The sequence below is a fragment of the Melospiza melodia genome, chromosome 14 (assembly GCF_035770615.1).
Source record: "Melospiza melodia melodia isolate bMelMel2 chromosome 14, bMelMel2.pri, whole genome shotgun sequence".
NCBI classification, from domain to species: domain Eukaryota; kingdom Metazoa; phylum Chordata; class Aves; order Passeriformes; family Passerellidae; genus Melospiza; species Melospiza melodia.
This window is the reverse complement of record NC_086207.1, coordinates 7,473,135-7,491,456: the sequence shown is the minus strand read 5'-3', so window position 1 is coordinate 7,491,456 and position 18,322 is coordinate 7,473,135. Positions and strand designations below refer to the sequence as shown.

Below are 18,322 nucleotides of genomic sequence, written 5' to 3'. Positions count from 1 at the left end.
GAGTATTCTGGGCTGAGTGGACATGGAATGGCTTAGGTATTTTTTCATCTTTTGTAAGACTATACTTCATCTGCAAAGCAAGATTAGGATGCCCAAAGGGGGCAGCCAGGATGGGGAAGGGCTTTGAGGGGAAGCCATGAGAGGAGCTGCTGAGGGCACTTGATCTGTAGAATTGTAGAAGAGGGGAATGAGGAGAGACCTCATTCCATGTGCAGCAGGGTACAGAAGGTCCCCTTTCTCATGAGGGGAAAGGAGGGGCAGACACTGATCTCTTCTCTTGGGTGACCTGTGACAGGACCCGAGGGAATGGCCTGAAGTTGTGTCAGGAGGTTTAGGCTGAACATTAGAAAAAGATTCTTCACCCAGGAGATGGCTGGGCACAAGAGGTCACAGCACCAGCCTGACAGAGTTCAGGAGGTGTTTGGACAATGCTCCCAGGCACAGGGAGGTTGGACTGTCCTGTGCATGGCCAAGAGTCAGACTCAATGGTCTCCTTCCAACTCAGCTTATTCTGTGGATTACTGGACAAATTATTTCTGTGCATCCAGATTTTATTTGTCCTCTATGTGAATATACAAGGGTGAATATGCAAGGTCTGCTGGTGGTCATCTGATGGCGTTAGTACCTTAATGTGCAATAATGGCTGAGTAAATGAGAGAAAAATGTTAGTGGAAGCAGTTCATATGTCATTCAGGACATGTGGGCAGTTTCATTTTAGTAAACAGGGCATGTAGGAGAACATGGGCCAGAATAAGAAAATGTCTAAACAATATAACAGTAGTATTTTTATCTTCCTTTTCTCAGATTTTACAGTAAATTCAGGGTTAGGAAAGTATCAGGAATTATAGAGATACATTTCTATATTTTTAGATGTGAAATGCATATCTGAAAACCTCTTTTATATATGTATGTATGTAGATGTTAAAAAATGATTATCCAAGGACAAGTTATTCTGCCATTATATGCTGCCTTACAGAAAAGTCTCAAATAATATTTTGCAGAAGCAAATGACACAAGTTAGTATATAAAACTAATTTAAAATCTACCAGCAAATAACATGTCTTTACTTGATGGGGAAATTTCTAGAATATTTCATGTCTACCATCAGGTCATAAGACTATAAAGGGATTTCTGAGAAGCAGCATAGAAAATCCTTTCCCAGAGGTTCAGAGGCTGATTCCATTTGTGCTCTTGATATGATCCACTTCTCAATTTTTTAAAAATTTTGTCAGTTACTGGAAAATGCCAAGTTCCCAGATAATAAAACTCAAATGGGTGAATGAGTTCTGTGAATAGTGTATTTCAGTGCCTATGCCATTTTCCTCAGACAAAGTAAGAACAGGATGCTAATCAAAGTGAAATCATCTGCGCTTGTAAGGGCTGTTAAAATTTACAGAATATCATCAAAATGTTTACTGTGTATGTACAACAGCTTAATTTAGCTAATATATTCATAATTTAGACATGCCACCAGCAAACAAGAAAATTTGAAAAACTTCATTTTCATTATGAGTTTAGTAATTTTAACGTGTATCTAATGTCAACATTATTCTACCTGAGGTGGGCTTCTATGATTGAGTTCAGTCCACTTTTTATTTTCATTTTGGTTCTATTTTCTTTTTATTAATAAGTCTAACCTTAGTTTGCATATATGGCTGAAGCAAAACTAATCAACCCAACTGGTTTTGTTAAATGTCTTCTACTGAAATAGCACATGATTAAAGTTTGCATTTTCCTTAAGAGTAACTTTATCTGTCGTGCTAGAACTCTTCACTTATTAAAAAAAAAAAAGGCAAAAAGACAACAACAAGCAAAAAATCTCTAGACTGCAGTGCACTTGAAAAGCTCATTTTTAGGACTGTTGAGTTCCCTGCTTTTGACTAAACCACTAAATTTCTGATTACTACATTAAATATTAGAAGGTAGATAAAATATGCTCCAAACTAGAAGGGTTTGGGTTAATTTGGAGGTGGCCTTTTTAATGTAATATTTTTCTATGTTCTTTTTACACATAGCCGCTAAATGTTCCATTCCTTGGGAAGCACTGTCCGGTGAGAATTCTTCCCCTGGTGCTGGTGTCACTGTGGGGCTGTTTGACCTCAGGGTGACAGAGCCACGTCCAAGCCTGGTCACTGCTGGCTGAAGACATAGCTCAGGCTTCCACAAGAAATCCATCCCCTTCCTTTAACTGATGACCTTCAGGAATAAATTTAAACTGGGCCCTAGTTTCACATTTTACATGTGTGCATACACCCCTTATCCAAAATATGCTTTGGCAGTTCAATATGAGACTGGAGAGGGCTGATACAGAAAGGGGAACCAGATGGATTCAAAACTCTGAGCTTTCATGGCTAATCTGAGAAAGAAGTTCTAATACTTAAAAAAAAAAAAAAATCTAGTTACCTTCTTTATTAATAGAAGACACTTATTTGTGTGTTTTATTTAGTGTAGGAACTTCCATCGTGTAGCTTCATTCTAACAAATACGTAGAGGAAAAGGAAAAAATAGAAATGAATTTTGGACTAAATAAAACTGCTCTTTTAGAAACACAGACCACAGATCTGCTTTCCCTGTGAATTAAGGAATTAGTTAAATAATTGGAAGTAATATTGCCAGCAACTTCAGTCTGGTTTTTGTTTTTAACCCAATGTAATGAAGTTCAAATTACTTTGCTTTTCAAAATCTTGGAAAGCCTTAGAGACTAGTGAATATTTCCCTTTATTTTTTTACTGCCCTGTTCATTACTGTAGGAAACAAGTACATAAGCAGAAATCAGGCAGTAACTCTGGACTTTGTGAGAACCCTGGGGGACTCTGAGTGCTTTAAAAATGTATAAGATTTTGTCCACTGAGTTGTTATTAACTGCTAAAGGTCACGTGTTTTGACATTGTCTCAGAAAGTTTTGCCTTTAAACCAAAATGACCTCCTGATTTTGGTATCGATTCATTCTTTCTTCTGGAATATGGGGGAAAAAGAAAACAGTTACAATGTAAGGTCTATCTCGGTTTCTTTACCAGATATTAAATTGCCAGTTTCACTAAATGTAAATAGAAAATTGGTGGCAAAGTTCCATGTTTCCTCACTGATAAAGCTGCATTCTTTCACTATCTCTGTGAATGATTTGTGTATGTGAAAATGAGCTTAGTTTTAAAAAATTCTCGTTTTGAGTAATCAAAAGCTCATGCTTTGTTCTACAAATATGAGGTTACATACACAGTAAAGCAGGTTGTGTCATTAGCACTTGTCATGAGATTTATATTAAATGATTAATTATTTGGGGCCAAAAGAGTAGCCTAGAATTTAGAGACCTTTCCTACCTATGTTTTGTATATTTCATCCATTTTAGTTACATTCAATATTTTCAAGGTTAAGTCTTGCCATACCATTGCACCAAAGATTTCTGTAAGTAACTCATCGGTATACACCAGAACTGAGCAAAATTAAAAAGAGATCTGATATTTTCAAGCTGAAAATAAATCCCCTAGATTTTAAAATGACTTTTTTTTTTTTTAATTTGTTTTCTAGGAACAAACTTCACCCTTGCAGAGCTGGGGATCTGCGAGCCGTCTCCGCACCGGAGCGGGTACTGCTCGGACATAGGGATCCTGCACCAGGGCTATTCCCTGAGCACGGGCTCCGACAACGACTCGGACACGGAGGGAGGGATGTCCCCAGAGCACGCCATCAGGCTCTGGGGCAGAGGCATCAAATCCAGGAGGAGCTCTGGCCTGTCCAGTCGCGAGAACTCGGCGCTCACGCTCACCGACTCCGACAACGACAACAAGTCGGACGAGGAGAACGGTAGGGATTTACTTCAGTGTATTCCTAATTGCTATTCCTAACCTTCTTAAAAATGCTCCACTCTGCTTTCCAAGGTGAAGTTTGCACTTTTTCAGTTTGACTAAAGCTGGTCTTTAACATGTTTTGGGTGGTATTCACATTCTTTGAACATGATCCCTTCACCCAGGGTTTTTCTCCTGGGAGGCTGAAAGGCAGAGAGAGGCCTCAGAGAAAAGGAAAACAATTCTTAGCTCATTTGCTTCTCCTGTGTTGTGCTCCTGTGGAATGTGTTTGGAGATTGTTTACCCACAGGTGATTGTTTCATTGGACTCTGGTGTGAGTTGTTTTGACTCTTTGGCCAATCAGTGCCAAGCTGTGTTGGGACTCTGCAAAGAGTCACAAGTTTTCATTACCTTTTTAGCACTCAGTATCTTTTCTGTATTTTTTAGTGTAGTATAGTATTCTTTAATATAATATAGAATTATAAAGTAATAAATTAGCCTTCTGATAAGATGGATTCCTCCTCCTCATTCTCTCCCCTTGTTGGGGTTGCCTGCATTTATAATAGTTTTGGGTTTTTTAGCATCACTATCAGGAAACTAGTATATGTGCATCATATGATAGATATTATATTTGATCTTACAATTTACTTTTCATGCCATAATCTGTCACAGAAGTTTGTGCTCCGAGTATTTTAAATTAAACTTAATGATGAGAAGCAGAAAGAAATTTTCAAAGAGAAATAGTTTTTATATGTGATTTTTCTACACAGCTTGAAGTAATATTAATAATCCACAATATGCTGATAGCTGTAACAATGATGCTAATTCGTAACAATCAGATTTAATTTTAGGTATTTTTTCCATGGTTTTGAAGTTGTAAAAACAATTCTTTTGCTCTTTTATTACTGGTATTGGGGGGGATTTTGGAAAACAAATCTGTGCATTGGGCTGAGGCAGAACATTTGTGTTTAGTGTGGTTTAGAGTCACAGAAATTAAACTTTGGGCACAGTACCAGTCACTTGTGACCAAACAGCTTGGCAGTAGAAGCAGAGTCTGAGTATCCTGTGTTTGGCACTGTCCTGTCAGGTGCACACATCCAAATTCACATCCTTGGTGTGGGTCACCCTCAAGTTCTTACCTGGAGAATTTTCTGGGCTCACATAAGTTTCAAGAACTCAAGACAGAAAACAGTACAAAAGGATTTGCAGGAATTTGTCCTCCATCTATAGGGTGATGAAAGTGTGAACTCAGCTTAGTTGAAACAGAAACAAAGGGGTTTGGATCTTGTCATTCTGAGGAGGTGAAGAGGAACCTCCTTAACATCATCAACACTCGGAGCACTGTTCCAGCAGCATGACACCAGCTCTCTCTAAGCATATTGGGGTAAAATTCTGTTTGATACATGTTGGGTGCCTCTCAGAAGAGCATTTTTGTAGGAGCTTATGTTGGGCTCCTCCCTGTACGCACTTACAGTTGTTGTGGTTTCAGCAGAGTGGGTGTGCCAGGCTCTGGAAACACAAGCAGCTCCTTGTCAAAGCAAACAGGGCAAAATTACAGTTTATATGTTGATAGGAAGAAGTTCAGCAAAGTGCAATTGATTTTGTTTGTAACAACAGTCTTTTTTGTTGATTTCAATTGAATCTTCAAGTAATATATCCTCTCCATTGGCATAGCAGGATACATTTCTCCATCAAAATGAAGGAGGGAATGTGCATTTACTAATAATGGTTTGTACAAGGAAGCCCATGTTTTGAAAAGAATCAGTAACTGGTTAATTGATTTTTCCTTTTAATAATACCATTCACAGAAAATATGACAACTTCCATTGATTTTAGTACAGTTTTGTTAAGGCTTCTGAGCGTAATTTCAAATTAAAAACCTGACTAAGAATTCTGGCATTATGAAATGATTGGGCTTCAGTGCTGTAGCAGGAATTCACTTTCTGTGCAGGTGGTTGTCTCCATTTCAGTGGCAGCAGTGTCACACCTTTTGTCTAAGAAAACATAATGATCTCAGAACCCACTTTTATACACACTGTCACAGACTGATAAAAGAATGAGTCTGTTCACTTGTTTTTCATTTTCCTCCCCATAATAAGTGAATTATTTAGTAATTGAAAATACGGTGCAGTGAATCCATTTTTCATGTTTCTAGCAATGATATTAATAGGAGAAAGAACAACATGATCAAACAGCAAGCAGGTAATAAACCAGTATGTGGAATTCATTTTGGGTTTCTGTGAGAAGTGTTTCTGTGAGTTTGGTTGTTTTAAAAAAACATCACGCAAGTTTGAAGCAACTGTTGTGTACACAGAGGTGTTAACTTCAGTAAACTTTTTAGCCTTACTCTCTCACAAACCCTGGTTAGCTCAAAAATCAATGCTTCTTCACATCACTGATTTTATGAAGTTTTGGGATACATTATCATATAGATTGACAGTTGCCCCACTGGTTCAGCACCACAGTGTGGACACTTACAAAACCATCATTAATTTCTCACACTTGTGCCCAGCAGTGGTTTTCTACATAATAAACACTGTGTCCTTCAGAAGCAGATCAATAACCTGCTAGGTGTTCATCCTGAGAGGAAGTAACAAGAATCTATATTTCAAGAGAAATTTGTACTCTGATATGGTTTCACATTTGCAGGATACCAGCATTAAGCAAGACATTACTTGGTATGAGGCTTTACCCATTTATGCCTAGCAATATTAGAGGGAACTCATGATGCTCACACCTCTGAATTTATTGAAAGTACTGTTAAAGCTTTTTCCCTGATACAGCTCAAGGATTATGAAAGAATAGTTCAACTCTAAAAGATTACTATTTTTTAAATATTGAGATCCTATCACAATTTAAACTTTCAAAAAACCCCAAATGAAAAACCATACCTCTCGCAATTTTTTTTGTATCAATAAATCTATTTTGTCATCTCCAAGTAGCGCAGAGGAAGCTTAATTTCTAAAAATTGCTCCCATTCAAATCCATTCACAGAGCTTGTGACTGTTTTCTGTGCTTGTAGATTTTGTATGATTTAATTTTATCATAAACCAGAATGCTGTGAACCTTGAAATATTAGCAGACTTGGAATGCTTATAGATAAATTGAAATAATGGAAGCTCATTAAGTTCCATGTTTTACTTAGTATACTGAAATTCTTCCTAACAAAACACCTTACTGATCTTTTTAAACCAGTTATTTTTTCAGAAGTCTGATTCGTCTCTAAATTCTTAGTGTATCTTGTAGTTTTTGCTGCTGTCTAGATGTGGCCATCTCTTCTTTAGACAGATCAATTCTGAATTTGTTACACAAATCTGTCATCAGATTGGTACTCCATGTGATTTACTGGGTTGTGAGATTTAAATAAATTAATTTTTTTGGATGCATGCAAATGTAAAAAGCCAGTTAAAAATACAGATCACCTCTAATGTCATGTGCCAGCTTTGGAGAGAGAATCACCTGTGGGGATGCAAGGTGTGAGCTACAGGGGATACAGCACTGCTCCTCAATGCTTATTTTTTTTTCTTTGATTAAATCTTGTAACTATTCTGAAACATCATGGCAAACTTCTCAAAACGATTTCTTTTTTCATCAATTGCAATGTTCTTTTCTAAGCCTACAGTATTTCTATTTCCAGAGTAAAGCTTAGGGACTGGTCATGTTTAAGTTGTGACCTTGAAGCAACTGCTCTTTCAGGGTTGGTTTCTTCTGCTTTTGTTTTTTTTCTTTTTAAAGTTGAACTGAAAATTATGTTCTTCTGAAAAATATAAAACTTTGGAAAATAAGGTAACTTTTGGTTTAAAAATCCATGAAAACGGAATGATCATACTTAAGGAGCATTTATGTACACAATCTTCTCGCAACAGATCTGCAATTTTCTCTTTTTCTGCCTACACTGTTGTTGAATGACCAGTTACAGGCTGTTAGGAAAGCAGTGAAATTCAAGTGACATAAGGCAGATGGGAGTGAAACCTGAACAGACCAATAACAGAGAAGAGAAGAGATAATCTTAGGTAGAGCAAAGGAGGATGGAACAGTAGGATGTAAACTCAGGGCAAATCTTGGTTTGAGTCCTGAAATGAACTCGTTGGCCCAAAGTGAACCCAGAAGGAGGATTTTCAGTTTGATGTGAATCTAGATCCTGCTATTCTCCTGTTGTAAAGGAGAAAATATAAATATGGTGTTGGTAACATTTTTTGGGGTAGATGGTTGTTCCCTTGGCACTTTTCCTACTAGTCTCACTATTGTATATAATGGATAGATAATGTGCTGCACTGATATTTTCAGGTTCAATATCCATCAGTGTTTGCTATTTTAGATGTACTGGTGGCAATGACTGTGATTATTTTTTCCATATTGCTTTGGTGGTGCTTTTTATTGTAGTAACTAAAAGTTGGGTATCAGACAATACCTTATGTGCATATCACTTACTAAATGAAAGGGTACCATGAATAAAGAAAAAAAAAATTGGAAAAATTATAAGGTAAAATATAATAAACTGTATTTGTGTTGTGCTTCTGATTGAATCTCATGAAAAATAAGGTAAATTTTCTTTTTTTTTTCTTTTTTTTCCCTGGTGTGAAATTTTCAATGGCAATTTCCTACAGTAACTTCTCAAATGCATTTGTAAACTTTAAAATCAAAACCTAACCCACCTCATAAATGAAACTGACCTCATAGTTTATCATTGTTTCAATTTTATGAGCAGTATAATCTGAGCTTTTCCTGGGATGTTGTTGAATAGTAAACTTGGAATTACAATAGAAAAGATGTTACTGCATCAGAGAAGTTTACAAAAGGCACCAGACAGATGACAGCCAAGGAGTTTATTTTCTTACTTTTACTGTTGTAATTTTGACATGTTGTTATCAATATTTCATTTTTAATTTTTTTTTCAGCTTTCTATTTCACACTTCATAATTTGCAAGAAAGATTATAGCAACACTGTGGTTCTGCTCTTGAGACTATTTTGGGTTTGTCGTATGCATGCTAATGTGTCTGAGTTGTAAGGGAGTAGAAAGTAAAAGCTTTTTATGCTGTTAGTCCCAGAATTCTGTTTGGGTTAAACAAGTGGGAGATGCTTAAGTTCCTCACCAAGAAATATTCACTTTCACCAACAGGAAATACTTTCCTTGTTAAAAGGGGATGTTTAAATAATGGTGATGCAGTTGGAGCAGGTCTGTGTCATCGTCAACTGTGTCTATGTGGGAAACAAAATATGCCCTCGTAATTTTGGGATAGAATATCGATATTTTGGGATAGAATATCGATATTTTGGGTACAAGGAACAGCAGGGGAGATGCAGATTCGCTCTGTATGGCATAGTGGAGTGCTGCTTTCTGTAGGGAGAGCTGTCTGGGAATGTTGTGTCTGTTTCTCTCCTGGAGCGACCCAGGTAGCTTGGGAACAACAGGAGGCACTGATCTGAGAGAGGAAGAGCTGTCACAGCTGTGAGATCTGTTCCTAGCTGAGAAAGTGGCCAGATGGTCCCAAGGAAATGATGGGATTGAAATGAAATGTCATACACTCAGAAAATGGCATTGCACACGTCACACATCACCGAGGCTCCTGCAGGAGGAGAGCTGGGGAGGTGAGCTCCTGCATGGGCAGGCTTCAGCTCTTCTTCAGGAAGGCTTGTAAAGTACTTTGTAAATGACAAATTTAGAAAGTCATTAAGCTCAGTATCAAAGCTCGGTTGCTTAAGTGGATCCAATTTTGATGTGCTCTCAAAACCTGAGGGCACTTCTGATAGGAAGTGGTTTCCTAATGAGGGAATTGACTAGCAGGAATGACTTTTAAAGACTTAACTACACATAAACTCAATTTGGTCCAGGTAAATGGCTTATGTATTCAGTGCAGAGAGAGTCTAGATGATGGGGTTAAGGACAAAAAGTGGATATGTGGTGCTGGTAAACTTTAAAGCCTTGTGTAAGACAGGAATATGAAATGACAGTATTAAAAAGCTTAAACATTTGTTGCAATTTTAATATAACCCAGCAAGACTGTAGTGTAGGTTGGCAGGATGATGTGATGAATTACTGCTCCACTGTCTGGTGTATATTGAAAGAGCTCAATAAATACTATCTGGAACAGAGTGCTTGATGGTATTCTAGAGATTAAGGATGGAGATGTGGCAAGACAGCTCTGCTTTGGTGGCCTACAAGAGTAAACCCAAATGCCATTTTGATATTGAGTTGCTCAAAGCTGGCATTGAGCACTTGGGCAGCCTTTAGATTTTCTATTCAGGTCAGTGTTGACCTGGGAGATGTACAACAGGATCTTGGGTTTCATCCTCCCAGAGTTAGAGGTGTTTCTAGCACTCATGATTACAGGAGGAATGGATGGAATGCTAAAACAAACAAGCAGAAAACCCATTAAAGCCCACAGAAATCTCAAACCAAAATAAAAAATCCTCCTGTATATGGTGAGGTGAGATCTTACACCATGAATGTCCATGCTGTTCTCCTCCATTGACATCAGTCAGGACTTCAGCACCTGGAAAATTTTCCGTTTCCTCTGAGGTGACACCAGTCCCACATTCTGTGCCCTGCTCTGGCACAGCATCACTGGGCTTTTTGTCCCTATACCATTCAAGAGCCTGCTGGACCTGTATCCTGTTTGCAGTCTCTCTTCATGATGTTTTTTTTGGATAATATGAATGACCCCCTCATAATCAAATGAACTAAGGCAATCAGGAATTGAGACCGAGGAATTGAAGTCCAGTATTTAGCCAGGGAACTGAGGAAAACAGAAGTATGGGCTGGTGAATTAAGGCTATCAGGAAAATACTGCAGCAGCTGGGTGCAGAAACTGCTGAGGTTAGCTGGGATCTTCCTTTTTCCTGAATTCTAAGGAAAGCTTTTGCCTGCAGCTGTATCTACATCACTGTGTGAAGGTCACAACATGGAGAGCTTTGAAAAAAAACCCTCTCAAAATAACCACAAGATTTTTCAATTATTATTTAATCATGAGCCTTTCCATCTAGTAGAGAAATGATGAAACTGTTTAACAAGAACTCCATCACAGCACATTATTCAGTTTGTCAATTATTAGTTTTATAAAAGAAAACTTAGATTATATAGGTCACCCAGGTAAGCAAGCAGCAGCGCCTTTGTTCAAACCATAACTGAGTTAGAATAATGCCTTTTTATTCTTTTCTATAAAAGAGATCTGTGTCTGATAAAGCCAATCCAGCTTGGTGCTAAATGCATTGTGTGTGGCTGATGAATGATAAAACCTTTGCAGGGAGGTTTGCAGGTTTGTCTGTACTTGGTGTTTAACTAAATTTAATAAAGTGAAACAAAACCCAAGTATTTTACTTTTACTTTTCCCTTGTAAACTGAAGCACAGATCATGGAAATCCATACTCTGGATTTATTTTGTCTTGCCTTTCAAAATGAAAAATGTTACCAAAAGCTTCCTCTAAATTCATCACACCAGAGACTGGTACCTCTCCTCATGTACAGTATCCCACAATTAATATTCTTCCTAATTACAAATACTTGCATACTTCACTGATTAGTGCATAATTACATCAAGGTACACACTGCTTTTTCTAGTCAATACTTCATTTATAAGCTCAGCCTGAGTCTGGCCAATGAGCCCCAGTGCTGCAGTGAATGCCTGCTGTCACACGTGTAACGTGACGTGGAGGTGGCTGTTTAAGTGTCATTACATTTTCTAAATATTTCTTGGGATGTGCTTTGTGTTTATGCTCTGCACACTGTTCTTTTCAAGGAATCTGTCAGCTTGTCAAAGGCAATGGGTTTGAATTGATTGTTAATGTGATGTTGAAGTGTCACGTCCTACTCAGGCAGGATGGAATTCCCCTTCAGATGGAAAATGGATAGGAAAGGTTTCAGATGTATATATAAGATCAAATAGAGCTTTTTGAAAATAAATTATCCCATAACTAATGAGTTTTGAAAGATACTATTCGTTTTTTACTCTCTTATATTATAAAAATTTCTTCACTTAGTTCTTAAGTAGTAAGTTATAAAAGATGCTTCCTAAGCTCCATTCCTTAGGTCAAAGGAGAGAAAATCTAATTAATAAGCAAAATTTTGTTGGTGGTGGTGTTTGGGGTTTTTTGTTTTGGTGGTATTTATACATAAAATGTTCTTTTGTGATGTTTTGCAGAAGCTCCTGGCAGAGTTGAATGGCTTCTGTCAGATACTATAGGAGCAACCTGAAAATTAACTTTTTTCTTTGCTTTTAATTTCCTTATATTTCACACAGGTTAAAAACAACTTTCTGCTTAATTTAAGCTTTTACAAGTCCTATGACACTCTCCTTCCTTGGCAGTGATAAAGGAAGTACTTTTATCTATTTGTTCAGCCTCTCTGTAGCATCTGAAATCGCTGACTCTCCTCTCTACTCTCTTCCTGTAAGAAGCTCAGGGGATGATTGGCAATGATTCAGGAAGGCTGAAGCTCTGCCTCTCAAATCAAGTGAGAGGTTTCTTGTGAGCAGCTGTTTGTCCACTTGCCTGTTCAGTCTTTGGCTCACAGACCTCTCATCAAAGTTCTTCAACACCTCAAAAGCTGTTGGTAGCACCACAGAGACCATGCTGAAATCTGAACCATCTGTGAACAACAAACACTATCTCTGGTAAAAGCAGAGGACCATTTTTTCAATTTCTATTTTGTCTCTCTTACGGTTAAAGAACATCAGATTAGGCTAAGCCCATAAAAGAAAGATGTGATGATACTGGGGAGATGGAAGTACCTTGAAGAACTTGTCTTTTCCTAAAGCTACCTGCTCTCAAAGGCTTGTTATCATTGTTCTTAAAGTTAACTCCATTTTTCAGCTTGCAGTAGGACTCCTGCCCATGTGAAGTAGTTTAAAATGTTTTTCCAAGCCCAAATAATTGACCCCCATTATGTGCTTCTCTTTGTCATCAGAGGGTGCATTGCTGTGATTTTCCATGTTCATGTGCTAAACCCACTGATTTTTGGAACAGGCACTGCTTCTATGTGGCATTGCTCCTTTTAATTGTGTAAAGAAATGGCAAAAATGTGGCCTTATGGAGAAAACTGGCAAAAGAGGTATGTGTAGATTGAAACAGTAGTTGGAACAACCCAGTGCTAAAACAGGGCTGTTTCCCTGGTGTCCATTTGGGTTTCTTACATTTCATCAGCACCACTTACACTGTAGTGATGTACAAACTCATTCCTTACCCTGAGAATAATCACAAGTTTCTGGAGCTCAGGACTGTGCAGCAGAACAGCGCAGGTGTCAGAGGAAGAGGCAGTTTTATTTGTGAATAAAGTCCCAGAAGGAGCTGTAGCCACTACAAAGTAAGTTGCTAGTGTATTCCATGCTGGCTCCTGGAGGCACCTGCTCTAAAATTGAATGTGAGTAAGATCCTGAGACTTGTATGTATTGTTTGTTCATTACTCTGTGCTTGCACAGTGATTGTCCATCTGTGCTCAGGTCTGAAAGAGAGATTTACATAAGCTGGACTCTAAGATACATGATTCCTGGAATGTATCACAAGTACAGTTCATCCCCAGAGCACATCAGACTGTATTTAGATGCAATACCAACTCATATTTACACCTTCTGTCCTTTGATATTTTCTCTGGGCTCCCAAATGCATAATGCAGCAATCTGGGTAAATGAAATAAAAAAGATGAACTTATCAAGCTTGACTTTCTACAGGCTGAGATGGAAGAAGATGCTTTGTAGTTTTTTAGTTTTCATTTTATTAAGAAGCGTGCTAGTATTATTGAGGGCCTTCAAATAGCATCTCTCTTGCAGCTGAGCAGCTATTCAGTGGGAAGGATGACTTTTGTGGTTTCTGAAGTTGTTATAAATATCTCAGGAACTGCTGACTGTTGGAGTCATTCAGGCTTCTCAGTAGCACGTTGCTGATGGGAGAAGATCATCACTGAGTGGGTGAAATTGTATTTGCCTGAAAGTCCAAGGAGCCCATGGAAACCAAAACTTCCTTGCCTTGTTTGCCCTGTTGAAACTGAGATAGCATCTTGTAAAAAGGCATAAAATCATTCCATTACAGCAACATGCCTGTAGGCAAGGCACAATATGTGAGCATCATTTGTTTGCTCAGAGCCATGACTGTCATTCAGAAATATTGAAAGGTAGCAGTTGGATTTTTTCACACAAATGGTTAAGGGACTTTTCTCAGCATCAAATTAGCGTTCAAGAGTGAAAATATAGCTTCTGTTTCCTCAGATGCTGAGTTGTAAGAATGAGTAATTGTGATTCCTGGGGGAATTTATTTTGTTTTTTTAACTTGAGTGGCACTAGATAAATAGGTTTATCAATTTTCCACAGAAGACTTATATTTAGTAAACTTGAAATGAGATGAATTACAGTGAAGTTACTCCTCTTTCCAGTTTTCTTTAGGAGGGGAATTATTTTAAGGAGCCATGTGCTATTTATACCTCCCACATAATGCTGTACCCTCCAGCTATATTACACAGTGTGGATATGGACAAAACAAGGGATGGCTGTAATTGCCTAAGTGACTGGAGTTTGTTTTTTTGTGGTTCTTTGATTTTTTTTCCTATTTAAGATTGTTTTGCTCAGTGAAACATCACTGACTCGTGTGTTCAGAAGTTTTTTCTGATCAGTTTCGTTCAGTGTGGGGCAGGAAGGATTGGGTCAAGGTTAGGACTCTGTCCAGAGGGGCAAAGGAAAGAGGAGTCCAAGGAGGTTCCAGGTTTGGGGCAGCAATGGAACACCACGTCTGTGAGGGAAGGAGGAATCTGCCATCCCAACCAGCTGCTCCCCATGCGTGCTGGGGATGCTGCTCTGCAAAAACAGCCCAGAGCGATTCAGAGAGTAAGTTCTGAAAGTTAATATCTATATAAATTCTGGTTCACTTTAAAGCCTCTTTTAGTACAGCAAACTTCCCAAGCTGCATTTCTGAAGCTAATAATGTATGTAAATCAGTTTCCTTCTTTCACAGAGTTCTCTACATTTTCAGTATTAAATAGTGAAATAATAATCCTTATGTGCCCAGTCCTGTCAATATATCCCTGGGCAGCTTCTCAAAGGCTCCTTGAGTCTCAATCATCTATATTCATTTGCCAGTTCTAATTTTCTGGATAATTACTGCATATTTCAAGACCACTTCTGTTGTGATACTTAGCCAGATTTAATTCTTTCAGATACTTTATTTCTTAACCTATAATTTGACTTCCCTGAGAGTATTTGAAGATGGGTATGCATATTCAGTCTAGTCCTACATTTTGGGATTGAATCACACTCCAAGTGTGTCCTCTGTCTCAATCAGGACTCCCTGTCCTGTCCCCTGAAGATTCCCTATTTGTGGGTTAAATGTCCTTCACAGCAATAAGGACACTTTTTACATAATGGAGTCCAGCATCAGCTCTTGTGGGTGACAGAGTGCCATCTAATCTTTCCAAATGAAGGTTTCTATTCATTTAAAGCAGAATTTCTCATATGTTTTAATTTTTTTTTTTTTTTTTTTTTTTTTTTTTGTGTGTGGTTTGAATTAATTAATTTCATTTCGCTTTTCTAGGTAGCAGGATAGATGAAGACAGTCTAGTGTGATTACAGCTATGTGGGAGTTTTAGAGGTTTTTTAAAGGAAAAAAGATTAAGAGACTTGTGATAAATGTTAGGAGCCTGCCCTATAACCACAGTAGGCAGACATTAATAATCAGTGTTTTCTGTGTTATCATCAGTCCAGCTGTTTTGCTAAAAATCCTGAGAAAACACTCTGGGAACAGCCAGTACTGCAGTGCTTCAGCTTGAAGGCTGGAGCTGAGGGGGAGGATTTGGACAGAATTCTGAGGAGTTCACAGTCAGCATCATGAAGATAAACAATTCTACATGGTGAAGAGCAAAGGAGGTAGCACATCACTGTGCTTTTTCTGACTGTGGTCAGTTCCCTGATATTTTATATTAAAAGGTTTTTTCTAGGTTTTTTGGTTTTTATACTGATACTTTTCACCATATTTTCCCCCCATAATTTTCAATCCTGGTAAAAATATTATGGCATTTGCCTTTGTCTGAAAGATAATTTATTCCATTTTCCTGCATTTTTTCTAATGTAACATAGTGCCTTGAGTTTAAGACATTAATGTGGTTCCAGATAATCTCCTAGTCTTGTTTGACACGTGATGGCTTAAAAGCACTCTTTATAGAGCAGAATATTACAGTATTAATGTGCAAAGTGAGGGTTATTCTCTTTCTCTGCATCTGATGAATTCTTTGCATGGCTTAAAACAAATGGAGGAACAGATCATCTTACAGAAATAATGATCATCTTAGAAAAAAACATCTGAAGAAATCAATATTTTTCTTTTCCTGACTTTTGTCCCTCCTTATTTGAGTCTAGTTCATGAAGTAATGGAGTGTTAAAATTCTTCAGATCACTTCTGTGGTGATAAATTTTGACACTCTTTCAAATATTGGTTTCATGTATTTCCTTTTTGTTAGCCTTCTTGTGCTGTATGTACTGCAATATAATTTTTTCTTAGCTTGAAAGAAATGTTGCTTTTTTTTCTGCAAACAAAATCTTTTCAAACCATTTTAGATTTGAAGTATTTCTTGAGTTTCTCTGTTATGTCTCAGAGGAGTAGAACATATGTGGCAAGTTCTCCAGAAAGAACCTCTCAAAAGAACATATTAAAGATGAAATATAAGGATTTTTAGATCAAAAGGATAATGATTTTTTAAAAATCTTTACTATGTGATAAATTAATCAGAAGGTATTATAAAGATGTACAAACTTGCACAAGGAGAGAGAAGGAAGACAGGGACTTGGAAATGAGTGCAGGCACAGAGCTGGAGACACTCAGGAGCTGGTTGTGAACCAGAGCTGTAACCCAGGCACCTGTCAGAGCCTGAGCTGGGTCAGAGGGAGCATGATGAGGGAACTTGGAATGAGCTCAAACCCTCATTTTATCAGACATGGTGTGTGCCATGATAACCAGGGGCTGTTCACACCATGGGCTCAGCAGGGGAACATGGTTCTGCCCTCCTGTGATTCCCTTAAAGAATAACAACCCAAAATGATGCTTAAAGCTGAAAGTAATCAGCTAACATACATCAGTATGAACCCAAGTTGTGTATTTCTGACAGGAATTCTAACAGACTTGACTCTATAACTGTGAAAAAAAAAAAGCTATTTAATAAAACCCCAACAGATTTTCAGAGCAACTAGACATATGTATCTAAAAGAAATGCTGGACCAAAACACCTCACACTATGATAATTTCTGTTTCAGATTTCTTGTGTGAGCATGTATATGACTCATTCATGCTTTAAATGCAGTTGTGAATGCATTTATCATTTGGTTGGTTAATATTTTTTGCATTAGAAAACAACCATAGTGGAAGCTGTTCTAATAGATTAGCTGCAAGAAAAGCCAGCAGCAGGAAAGGAGAGTTTATTGGAGATTCTGACATCAGATTCATAGATAAGCCAGGCCTATACCCTCAAAACAAAAATACACAGTAATTAAATTTATATTCTTTAGTACAGTCTATCTAATTCTCGAGATCTATTTTACTTATTAATGACAGGCTGAATTCCACAACTCTCTGAGCTGTTGTGATGCTTGTGTTGTAACCACAAAAGGTTGTAATTAGGTTTAGTACATCTCAACATTGCAAGGAACATTCTTTAACATTCTTCAAGAATTGGAAACTAAAATCTTGGTTCTGCAAGTCTGTCAGCTTTAATGAAACAATACTAATGGCATTTCAAAAAGGATTTTGAGAAATAATCGGAGAGCAACTTCATTATTAGGATTGATCAATAATAATGAAGGAAAGTTCTGGTTTGTCTGCATAGAAACTGAATTTATGGCAATGCAACAAAAATCTGATGGTTGTAGGTCTGGAACCTGGAATAAGCCTGTGCAGCTGCAGCAGTGCTCAGTCTACCAGAGTGAAGTCCATACTCCATTTATTTGTGCCTAATAAAGCATTCACCAGTCTGGGAAATGGCTGCAAACCTGATGTAGTTTGTTCTGTATCCTGATGGTCTGAAAATACTGACTTGTCTTTTAAAGAGTTTCAGAAGTCTGAGGCATTAAAATGTCAGAGGCAATATTTTTTATAGACTCTTTTCTTATCTAATTGAAATATAAAGTCCAGTAAGTGAATTGTGATAATTTTATACAGGAGATTCTATGAAAGCTCCATCCCATTTAGGTAAATGTGTTTTAGTGCTGTTCCTGAGGTGCTAACACAGAGCCCTTGCCAAGCAGCCCTTTTTAGCAGTAGCTAAAATAGCTAAATTTACATGAACTCAGCTTAAACAGCTAAATTCATGTATGTTGAACAAGTGCTTGAGTTCTGCTTCACAATCTGAATGAAACATTTGAAAGAAAAATCATGTCATAGTAATTTTGTTACCTGAGGATTATTGGTCACCCAGGTGTGCTCTCACCTGGGACTGCAACAGGCAGCACCTGATGTGTGCTCACCACATGGGCTTGAGTCACAGCTGAGGTGGTGTCCTGTGAGCCTCTGAGCATTGCTGCTGTCACTGGGGAACCAGTGAGGTTCCTGCCTTCCCTGCTTGACCTCCCCTTTC

The 18,322-nt window shown here is 37.9% G+C and overlaps 1 protein-coding gene across 10 annotated transcripts in view; it reads left to right on the top strand.

The window, feature by feature from the left end:
- TENM2 (teneurin transmembrane protein 2) overlaps nt 1-18,322 on the top strand; it is a 615,620-nt gene that overhangs the window by 165,911 nt on the left and 431,387 nt on the right. For all 10 annotated transcript variants that reach the window (XM_063168605.1, XM_063168602.1, XM_063168601.1 and 7 more), the window contains exon 4: nt 3,526-3,801. In XM_063168605.1, the coding sequence (XP_063024675.1) occupies nt 3,526-3,801 (276 nt within the window). The remainder of the gene's footprint in view (nt 1-3,525; nt 3,802-18,322) is intronic.